Here is a 12,472-nt window from a genome sequence, read left to right on the forward strand (position 1 = left end):
GTCTTATCTATTTTGTATAATTCAGCATAATTGCCCCTTTTTTAATGTTTTTTTTTCTGCACTCTATCAGTGTTAATTTCGTTGACGAAATAAGGACGAAAATTATTCGTCAACGACATTTTTTCACAGACGAAAACGAGACGATAACTAAATAAAACCTAGTTTTGAATGACAAAGACTATGACGAAAATCTATTGACATTTTCGTCAACTAATAAAAACTAGACGAAAATGTTAGATAGTGACGATTTTGGAAGCGATCCGTCAGAACTGATGTCCTGCGTGTGTGGTAGATGCGCACATTTGTAGTCTACTGTAACGTGATCTACCCCGCGGTCATAAAACGTTAAAAAATGTGAACGTCTGGGAGAATGAGTAGGGCAGACATATAGATCTCTGAATAAGAGTGACGATGCAAAAAAGAGCTCTATTCGGTGCGGTTTTCTGTGCGCACACACCTAACCCGAAGCGTGCAGTCATGCACAATACACCTACAGCGCGCGAGTAGGCTACTGAATTGAGCTCTCTTTCGTGTCTGAATGGAGAAATACACAACAGTATGTCTAAATGTCCTTTTTGGAGAGTATTCATGTAAACTATGCTGGTTATGTCTTAAACTGTGAGTGTGTCGGATGTGCATCAGTGCAATTGTATCCGCATGTCATTGGACATGATCCGACGTCTTAAAGTGACAGTGGCAATAAACATAATGCGGTCCGTGTCCTTAATTTTGATCAAGCAACAAAAGAAAAAGAGAAAAGCATTCACTGTTTGTTAATAGCTTTAATAAGGATTAATTATATTTAATTCATACAAATAAATATGTCTGCTTGAAAGAATAAAGAATGATGTGTAAGTAGTTATAAGGAATGAATATATCATTCATTGTAAAGAAGACTGTGTTGTACTTTAGGAAAAGTGGTTTTATTTCATTTTAAGATATTTTTTAAGTAACAGCAGTTAAATCTGTATCTGTATTGCATGTTCAAACTTAAAAATCATTCATATTAATAGGTTAATAGATGTTTTCTCCATATGGGTTTGGAAATTTTAGAGAAATTCTAAATTAACGCATTACAATTGAACTAAACCCATTATATTTTAGTCGACTAAATCTACTGTAGATTTAGTCGACTAAAATGTTATTGTATTTCGTCGACTAAAACTAGACTAAAACTAAAACAATTCAGATGACTAAAATATGACTAAAACTAAATGGCATTTTAGTCAAAAGACTAAGACTAAAACTAAATCAAAATTTCCTGACAAAATTAACACTGCACTCTATTATAGCTATTACAACTACAGAAGCTGCATCCACTGCCCAAAATCGTACTGGAATACAGACAGATTCACAAAATCAAGACTGCATTTGTGGATGGCATTTTGTCTTGTATGAGCAAGGTGAGACATTTCACGTGTAGACTAGAAATCAAACCATATCAGATTTGATTTTAAAACATGCCTTTTTTATTGTGCTGTTGTTTTTCTTATGTCCAACCGACAGTATAAATGTTTATTATTAATTTTATATTTAATGTTTAATTTTATTTTTATCCAATGTTTTCCATTTATCTATCTGTATAGTATTTATATGTTCTTTATAAATAAATGACTTGACCTGACACAGCGAATAGATTGTCATTGTTTACAAAAAAATATATTTTTTAATTTATTTATTTTATTTCTCTACTTCTCAGACATTCATTTCTTCCACATGGAATCAGACCAGTACAGTGAGTGGCAGACTGTCTGCCAAACATCCTGTGAGTGCTTCTCCTTTTTCCTTTCAACTATCTATCATTTGCCTGGTTACTATTGAACCGTCCTCCCTTTTTCTCTCCTTCACTTTCCTAGGTTTTTTTATGCTCTGTTTCTTTTTCACACACATGCACACATCCACATGCCCACTGTTTGTATTTTAAAAAGTCCTGGGCCTGGGTTAACCTGGCCCTAGCCAGATGAATTTCGCTCCGCCTAGCTTCACTCACATCCATCTGGAACCTCTTCCATTGAGAGTGATTTCTCCAACCAACTTTATGGTTTAGCCAATCAGGACGCAGGGCGGGAGTTTCATAGATGTGACGTAGTGGAGAAGCGACCGTGAGACTGTTTTGATTCAGACAACAATGGCGGCTCGCATCGAGGAAACAAGCGTTAACATTGATGCTGTTAACATTGATTTCATCCGTGTTGTCCAATCTACCTAATATTGTTTCATTAAAAGAACATCAGAGAACGGCTCTTAAGGCTTTTGTTGGTGGAAACGATGTTATATAGATCAGTGCCTTCTCCCGACCGGATTCTTCAGCGTCACGGGTTGGCTTCGGTGTGAGTGGTTGAAATAGCACGTCGATAAAGATGACAGACAAGTGGCTTATCCAATCATATGCAAGGATTTTTTATAAGGCCCAGCCTTCTGAAACGCCATTTCAATGGATCGGTTCCAGATGGATGTGAGTGAAGCTAGGCGGAGCGAAATTCATCTGGCAAGGGCCAGGTTAGGCCTGGGTAACATTTTGAACAAAACAAGATTTGACACAACCCTCTGCTGCCCTATTATATTGTACTATTCTCTCCTCTCTCTGTTGTGACAGATTGATAGCTCATCTCTAGATCTGTTTCAGGGTCCAGCATACACATGATGTGGAATTTACACTGTTCCAACACTACACACGCAGAGAGAACATTGTCCTCTAACAATATCTGCTTCCTCTAGGCGCATTTTCAATCCATCAATCAAGGCATTCATTCTTTCTTTAGAATAATGGAACTTGTCATTATTTTTGACTTCATGAAATCCCTCACACCATACGCTTGTCACGTATGTTTGTAAATGATCTGTGTCTCCTTCATACTGAATTCAGTCAAGTCACCTCTGGAGGTTTATTCATCTGAGTATTGTACTGTAACCTAACCTGTGCATTTAATTTCTGTTGATGAGCTAGCATATATATGGACTAGCTTCATTAGCTGTTAGGACGAATTGAGAAAAAACATCAGCCATAAATTGCAGTCTAGGGAAGATTGAGAGCATCCTAAGAAAGTACCAGTTCATACAGTATGATGCTGATGCAGTATAAACACCACCTCAATAAGAGATTCATTGCACAGCATAGATGGCTTCATTGATTATAACAGGAGTTTTCGCAAGAGTGCAGTTTTGTGCTAGTCTAGCTTTGTGCTAGTCTGGCTTAAGTCAGACCCAAGTCTCATTGAGACTTGGGTCTGGGAACCACATGTTCAGACATTTTCTCGTATTTGAGGCGTGGTTTACGAATGCCCAGAGCCATTTATTAGGTGCTAAGAATGTCTATCAAATGCGCCTGTACGTAGCTCATAGCCAATCGTTTCAATTATACCAGATGACATATGTAGAGCGACAGAAATTAGACGAGGAAGAAGACGATGGGTCAGAGATTTATGTGTACACGATGGCGTGTATCTGACGGCCGTTTCACACCGCATGCGTGAGCGGCGCGTTTTTTTTTCGGCGTGCATGTTAATCAATGAGTGCATTCACACCGGGAGCAGGAGCAGCGCAGGAGCGTCGCGTGAGCAGCAGTGACGCGGGGGTTTCGGCGTCGAATCTGTTTTTGCTGCACTGCTCACGCTCAATTAAAGTGAAAGCACACTTTTGATGGACAAAAATAAATATGATTTCACACAAAAAGTGCCAAAAAAGCACAGGATAAGCATGTCTAGTGAGTTTTAAAAAGACCTTGAGTAGGCAAATAAAAGAAAATAAAGACTCAAAAATATTTATAGAAGATTTAGGCTACCCGGTAAAAACTTGTTTTTAATTATTCAGTTTGGGTGAAAGTTGTTTATTATATTAAAAAAAAACTAAAGTAAACTAGCCAGAAAATATTATATATAAACGTTTTGTTTATGTAACACACAGACAGCTACATAGGCTAGCACAACCCAAATCAAACCTGAGTGTGTGGTTTATTTGTGCGTTTTGTTTTTTTTATCCACGGAGTTGCAGTCTTGTAAACATATCGAAAGTATGACTGAAACTAATAGATTGGAGCCATTTTCTGGGTTGTTTTGTTGTTTAACATTTATATGCGAATGTTGTACACTTCCCCATTACAAACTTTCAAGACTTTCAATGTTATAAATGACCAACTTCTAAAAACAAATGTATAGTTGTCTTTGTAAAGAATTGCTTGCTTATATATGTAGTTGGAGCCGCTGCTGTGACACTGTACAAACGCTTCCGGTGTGAATACTCTCGCCCGTCTGCAGCTGCAGTGACGATGTAGTTACGCTGACGCGCTGCTCAAGTGCCGCTCACGCTTGCGGTGTGAAACGGCCGTAAGACTGCATCGAAAGGTAACTTCGCGTCTGCTGCCATGTTGGATCCATAGGTATAAACAAACTGCTTCGGTGTGTTGCATAGACGTCGTCATCGTCTTGCTGCTCCCTCCGCGTTCTGTGATTGGTCCCCTAGAAGAGGTGAAAATTTGGTCCATGGTATCCAGACTACCTAGCAGTGTGAAATAAAATTGCACTGCGGCAAGGTATGGGGAAACCCAGGCTAGCTTTGTCCACTTAGTGTTGTGATTATAATCGCAGTGATCTTTGCTTGCTTTCTGTATATAATATATATTTTTCATTCTGCTGTCAATCCAAGTTTCTGGTTTGACAACCGTATTTAAATTTGAATCCAATTGACGGGGATAACCATAGCAATTAATGGAACAAAACTATCTGGTACTGTATGACAAATGATCTGTGCATTACGTCTTGGTGTGTAAATGCAAAATGATACACCTGACACCAGGGGCGGACTGGGACCAAAAAGTGTGTAAGATGTGTTGGTCCTATCTGCAATGAACATAGCTACAAAATCTACGAAGGTTAGTAGCAAATTAAAATTTCTCTCAAACACTATAACATGCAAATTATCCAATTTTAAACATTAGAGGATCATCAAAATCTTAAATGATGTAATTAAGTTAAAGTTTTAAAACATAAAACAAGGAACTCGTTTTTGGAAGAAAACAATATTGGATTGTTTTAATTTTTTTGTTTTAATGCTTGGAACAACTTTTCAGCTCCACCTTTTCGTTTCTTCCCTTTTTTGTCCATGGACAATTATTTGTAATTATCTGCTCAGAGAAATTCGCTGTAACAGAACGCTGTATCTCTCTCTCTCTGTAAATTAGACGTGAAAGGGGGCGTGTTTCAAGATACGCAATGGAGTAGACCAAACTAATTAACAGGGAGGGCAACACACTCACATGCTCACAAAACACACTCCTTGTCGGCCCCGCCCGCATGATCGACTCACTCATCCATTTGCGTAGAAAAGAGATGTAATATTATGAATTCCGATTTTTTTTTTAATTATTTGTGTACCGGGTGGGCCGGCCCACATTGGCGCATGTGCAATGACATTGAAATAGCGTAATGACGGATGACGCACGACGCACGGAACGAGCTGTTCTTCCCGTTGAATAAAGTGTCATCTAAATGAGTGTCCCGTTATTCTAAAATTCTCATTTCACTCAGCGTCTGTGAAGTGGAGCAGAAGACTCATCCACAGACGACTGGTTTTGGGCACGCGGTTTTACTGCGAGATTAATATAAGCAGCACGGCAAAACAGTTCATATGCTCATTGTCTCCAAATCATAACCAGAGACGGATAAACTACATATATAAGCAAGCAATTCTTTACAAAGACAACTATACATTTGTTTTTAGAAGTTGGTCATTTATAACATTGAAAGTTTTGAAAGTTTGTAATGGGGAAGTGTACAACATTCGCATATAAATGTTAAACAACAAAACAACCCAGAAAATGGCTCCAATCTATTAGTTTCAGTCATACTTTCGATATGTTGCAGAAGACTCATCCACAGACGACTGGTTTTGGGCACGCGGTTTTACTGCGAGATTAATATAAGCAGCACGGCAAAACAGTTCATATGCTCATTGTCTCCAAATCATAACCAGAGACGGATAAATATTAAGTCTGCTGTTTAAAACAAATAAAGAACCAATAGAGGAGACTAGTTATGCGTGAACAGCGGCAGTATATTCGTGCAGTGTGCGCATATCAAAAAATCAATTCCGATTTGAAGCTTGTGACATAAATGTGCACATCAACCCGATTACTTTATTTATCGTTCATGTAAACACCGTGTTCGGATTCATCAATCGGATAGATTTCATTCCGATTGAACCAAAAGGTGTCCATGTAAACGTAGCTACTGATGTCTGTGGAAGCAGCATTAACAATCCATTCAAATATAGGCTAATAGGCTAATTTGCCGACGTGTGTTATTCATATCTACACAGTGTAAGTAACTATAAAGTTATAGTTATTATTCTATAATTCACCGGCCATTTTCTTACATGTATTTCGGGAGAAACTGATGAATTTTCTCTAAATCCGACTGACAGGACTCTCTGAACTGCGGTGCAAACAAACATTGCGGCGCCCATCCCACGTTATAGATCAAGATTATTTATAAAGGTTTTTAAATGGCAAAACACACTCACTTACACGTATTTGAGAATCGGAATATCAGATAGTTGTTGACATAGTAAGCAAGTTTGTGAATATTTTGAATAAAAAAGGAAAAACAATATAAAAGCGATCTATCATACAGTGGTGTGGCTGCTCTGCTGTGTATCACGTGACAAGTTTAGAGTTATAACAAAAAACGAGCTGCCTTTGGATCCGAATCCCGCAAGTGTTCTTGAACAGAAGGCCTAATATTTCTTTTCCATCTAGAGATGAGCACAGACTCCCTGGACAATCACACCAAAAAACAGTAGAATGAGGACAGACATCTTTCTCTTAGAATTTCTTCGTCGTCTTGCTAGCTTTTTTACTGTTCATATCTGTCTTTAATATAGATTGACTATCCAAAGCCTTACATTTTCCAATTTACACTAAAGAGCTGATCTTGCATTCAATAAATAACCCTTTCTGGAACAACGGTCCTGAGAATCATGTGATGTTCAGAATAGCTTTGTTTTTTGCATTATTTATTGCTCACCACTCATTTAAACACTCTCTCAAGGTGTTTTCAAATTGCAATTAAACAAACTCAAATAAACATGAGAAACTAATTCTCTCCATATGTAAAGAGTTTCCGGGTTCCATTGGAAGAGTCAGTGTTATGGTGGGTGTTGCATCTGAGTGATGCATGGCTTTCCTCTTCTCATTTGAAGTTGGCTACACCAAAGTATCACAGGGATGTGTAATAACGCTGTCTGACTCTGTGTGTGTGTGTGTGTGAGCTGATTAATTAAATTGTCCTCCGACACAGAGAGCAGGCAGAATTACATTTGTGCGTTCGAAAAAGATATGTGTGCCATGCCGCCCCCCCCCCCCCCCACACACACACACACACACGCCTTGAGAATATTCTTGTACTCAGCACAATACTGTCATCTCTCTTCACTGACTGCATTACCGGTATGCATCAGGGAGGTCTTTCTGAAGTGCTCTGCCAGCATTACATCAACACTTGGCATCAAGTTTGATTAACGTCCCATCTGCATTAATTCATGGAAAACCAAACCTGTATTACTGTTTGTAATACAGTATCTCTCTGTTAAAAATTCACCCTATCTATTTTATAAATGCATGTTGGCGTGGCATACTTTACTGTAAGTAAAGTATGGCATGGCATGGCATACTTTACTTTACTGAGACAACGTATCTAGTATTGGATTATCTTATCTAGTATTGGATTAACTAAACATACGATTGGCTGGTTTAATAACTATCTTTCAAACAGAACTCAATGTGTACAGGCAGAAGGTTTTATCTCTGGTTCACTTAATGTCACTAAAGGTGTGCCACAGGGGTCAGTCCTAGGACCACTCCTATTTACTCTATATATAAATAATATTGATCGTAATGTTCATAATGTAAAGTTTCATTATTATGCTGATGATACAGTTATAGTTCAGCATCCACACCCAATCTAGCTCTTTCTCAATTACAGTCTGCATTTGATATTGTTCAGCATAACTTAATTGCATTAAAACTGGTTTTAAATGTGGATAAAACAAAATGCATGTAGTTTTCTAAATCCAAATCAATCCCTCATAATAATCTTCTGCCTATTACTACGTCTCAAAGTTCAAAAATTGAGTTTGTGTCTCAGTAAAGGTATCTGGGTATTTTAATTGATGACGCTCTCTCCTTTAGCCCTCATGTCCAGCAACTGGTGAAAAGACTGAAAGTGAAATTGGGTTTTTACTTTAGAATTAAATCCTGTCTTTCCTTTGAGGCAAAAAAGTGGCTTGTTGCAGCGACTTTTATGTCGGTACTGGACTATGGTGATGTGATATATATGCATGCATCTACACAATGTTTACATGCTTTAGACACTTTTTATCATGGTGCACTGAGGTTTATAACAAATCTTAAAACTCTCACTCATCATTGTGTGTTGTATGCTCGGGTTGGCTGGTCTGCGTTGTCCATCCGAAGACAAAAACATTGGCATGTTTTTATTTATAAATCTATCCTGGGTTTACTTCCTTCATATCTTTGTACATACATCTGTAAAAAGAATCCTTCTAGCTATAGCCTCCGGTCACAGGAATTATTTTTACTGTCTGTTCCAGTGGTACGGACTGAATTTGGAAAAAAGGCATTTAAATTTGCTGCTCCCTCTGCCTGGAATTGTTTGCAAAGTACATTGAAACTGAGGAATCTGGTCTCGTTGGACACTTTTAAAATAGTTTTAAATGATTTGGAGAATGAAACATCGGGCTGTAGATGTTTTAGCTAGTTATGTATTTGATATTGAAATTTTATTAGAGTTGCTTGTGTGTGTATATGTGTATGTATTGTTGGATGTTATTTGTTACACTCAAACGTGCTGTGTCTGTCAGTTTTGGCCAGGACGCTCTTGTAAAAGAGATTCTTAATCTCAATGTGCTTCTTTCCTGGTAAAATAAAGGTTATAATATAATAATAATAATAATGTTATTGATCTTATTGTAAACTATTCATCCATGGATGTTTTCTTTTTCTTTTTTTTTTTTTTTTACTTGTAATTTTTAATCAAAATATAACTTGATCTTCCAGTGAAATTACCTTTTCACCTTAAATGTTTACATTTTTGATAATCTGTTATACTCTGATGTATGTCACAATACAGAATAAAACAGGTCTTCATTACTGCTCCTGGGGACCCAGCAAAGTTTATTTCCAACCTGCTTCCGCACACCTGCCTGTGTATTTTCAAGTGATCCTGAAGAGCTTGATCAGCTGCTTCAGGTGTGTTTGATAAGGGTTAGAAATAAACTATGCAGGACTGTAGGTCCCCAGGAGCAGGGTTGAAGACCTCTGGAACTAAACAATAAATAAATGTTTCATTAAATGAAAGTATGGACAGATGCATGTTGGTGCATCACATGTGTGGAATAGAAAAAATTGTTAGAGAATTTTGGCTATATTAACTACAATGACATAGTATGGAGGGTCTAATCTTAATTTTTCCTTTTTTATCATTATTATTATTATTATTCCGGCGATCCACTGACCTTGTGTTACTGTGTTAGTACAGTTAGGTCCTGTTAATTGTTACTGGACTTTCATATAGCTAAAGATCAATGAACTACTAATTAACATTACATATTTATTTAGTACTCAAACATCTCCAGCTGGTAAATGATTGGTATTGATTGGTATTATACATGCTTCCAGTTGGTAAATGATTGGTATTATACATATATACATCTTTTTCCTTCCCCAATTAATTAATCTTTTCATTTGTGTTGGTGTAAGATCGAATACCAATTGCGTATGGAGCAGCTGCTAAGTTGCATAATCATTTTTTTATCTTTAAAAACTTAAGCTGAAAAATCAACCCACTTGATTTTGACAGACTTTAAGGTCCCCTGGATAGTGATTTTCACACTCGGAAATTTGCAACCACATCTGTCTATGTACTGTATTTGATTATCTCAGATCTATAGTCATTTTACAGAGAAAAACATCAGTGGAAACTATCAGAAAAATGGGTCACAAGTCACAGGTGTGTTTATGCATGTGTGTGTACTTTTTGCTTGAACACCAATGCATTTGATTTTTTCCACATTTGTTTTCCAGGGGAGCGTGTAAAATGGGTCCTCAACAAAGTCTGACTGACTGCCCTAACAAAGCACTTATACTGTTTATTCACTACAAACAAGCGCTCAATCACTGAGCATCGAGCTGAAACAAAAACATCGAACAGCAAACCAGACTCTACAAACCAAAGTAACCCATTAAGAGTCAATGAGATGCAGCACGTTTATGTTATTATTTTCACAGTGCCTGGTTTGATGAGCTCTAAAACAACAACCGGCACTGTTAATTGCGTTTCTGCATGGACCTCAGTTTCTGTGTTTATTAAGCTTTTGCCACACAACACAAACAGTATGAGTAACAGCAGTGCATTTGGCATGTGCTAATGAGAGATTGAGAGCGTGAGGGACATCTTACTGTGGTTTCTGTTGTCTCACAGGCTTTAGAAACATCTGTGCCTCAAAGCATCAACACATTAGTTTTGCTGCGGTTTTTCTAAAGATGGGCCACAGGGAGGAATAGTTACATTTCAGTAATTTGCCAAAGGCTGCGGAAAATCACTTTGAAGACCTCAAAATGATGACTCAGATGTGTAAGACTTTGAGGATAATTTAGTCCGTCTATGGTGTTTCAAGGCTATTAGGAGGTTATTGAGTTAGTTTCCACCATAAGCAAGCCATTGCAAAATATTTGCGTCTGAAAATATCTGTATCAGAAACAGCAGAGGCAGCATGTTTCTGCGTTGTCATGCTTACATGGTGCCGTTATGGGATGGCAATGGATCTCACCCATCATCTGGGTGATTGAAGAGTTTGTTGCCACGGAAACTGTGCAGAAACATAGGGAAGGGTGTACAGTAGGGGGTAATTTCACTTGAAATGTGACTGAAATAAAATGGTGTTACTCAGACAAATCCCTAACCTAAAATAATTTATATCCTTGTGAAAGGATGTGAGATATAGTGTTTTATACTCTGTGAAGGTCTGGTTGGTGAGTTCTGTGCTTACATTGCTCAATTAATTAATTAATTAATCAATCATCCAAACCTCTTTAACCTCTGAATCAATATAACAGATTCTCCAGCCATTACTGGCCAGCTATTATTAACGCCCCACCTCACGCCTCCAACAGCAAATGTGTGCACACTCTCGCTGCATAGCTTTTCTTTCAGCTTCAACCCCCTGTTGTGTCAGTTAATGAGCATCCAACCCCCCTGTGTGTATTAATGATCATCTGTGTGGGCGTTGGTGTGTACTGCGGTAAAGATGAGGTAGATGCAATGATGCAAAGGCTCCAGCAGATGGCAGCAGGCTTGAGCGATAGAACCATTGTACAGCATGCTAGCTGAGAAATATTCTTTGCAACTATTCTATTCTTCAGTAGATATCTTTACAGTGCCAGCAGCTGAAGTAGCTTAGATGTAGAAATTCTATTCTTTCACTTGTGTCATTGTCTCTAACTTTCATTTTTGCTCATTTCTGAGCAGTTTTGGGGCCTTGTATTACAGAACTTCTCATGTTATTGCCTCGTTGGGATGAATTGCTGGCGTTTTATTCTTCATTCATTCAAGTCACTTTCGATAAAAGCATCTGTGAAATGTGGCATGCTCATCATGTTTTTCGATTGGGATGCTGTGAGACTGACAGCCTTTGTCTTGTGCTTTTATAATAAATACTGTACGATAATGTTCATTTTAGTTAATGCAACAGCAAACATGAAATACATTTTTAATGAGCAATACTTTACAGCATTTACTCATCTTGGGTTATCAACATTACATTATTACATTAATAATAACATTTGATTCTATTCATCAAAGATTCCTGAAAAAAATGTATCATGATATCCACAACAACAATAATAAGCAGCACAACCGTTTTCATCATTGATAATAATAATGTTTCTTGATTATCTCAGCATATTAGAAGGATTTCTAAAGGATCATGTGACACTGGTACCTGGAGTAAATATATTAAAATAGACAACAGTTAATTTCAGTTCTATATATATTACTGTTTTTACTGTATTTTTGATCAAATAAAGACAGCCCCAACTTTTGAATGGCACAGAATATTTGTAAAATAACCTAAATGCTTTAAAAATGTTAGATAACATAATACATGGACTAATGTTAATATTTGAGAGGTGTTACCGCATTTTAAAACTTATTGCAACATTTTGCATTTAAACCAATCAACTGTCTTGGGGGAAATTACTGTTTTGACTTTTGACTGATCATTGCATCAGGGAAGAGGTGTGAGACTGTTTCTTCCACTCAGCAAACACGTTCACAGGACAGTTACAAATTTTCATGGACACTCAACATACATAAATTCAGGCCTCCCATCTGATAGTTACACTCAAACACACACTTTCTCTCCTGCTTCCTCAACTACTCTCATAATTAAAGAGACCCTG

The 12,472-nt window shown here is 37.5% G+C and overlaps 1 protein-coding gene across 1 annotated transcript in view; it reads left to right on the forward strand.

Moving 5' to 3' along the window:
- poln (polymerase (DNA directed) nu) overlaps positions 1–12,472 on the forward strand; it is a 46,145-nt gene that overhangs the window by 13,166 nt on the left and 20,507 nt on the right. The window contains exons 14-15 of the mRNA XM_056268620.1: positions 1,293–1,403; positions 1,700–1,765. Coding sequence (XP_056124595.1) covers positions 1,293–1,403; positions 1,700–1,765 — 177 coding nt within the window. The remainder of the gene's footprint in view (positions 1–1,292; positions 1,404–1,699; positions 1,766–12,472) is intronic.

Source organism: Rhinichthys klamathensis, unplaced genomic scaffold (genome assembly GCF_029890125.1).
Source record: "Rhinichthys klamathensis goyatoka isolate OS25496 unplaced genomic scaffold, OSU_Roscu_1.1 h1tg000275l_1, whole genome shotgun sequence".
In the NCBI taxonomy this organism is placed as follows: domain Eukaryota; kingdom Metazoa; phylum Chordata; class Actinopteri; order Cypriniformes; family Leuciscidae; genus Rhinichthys; species Rhinichthys klamathensis.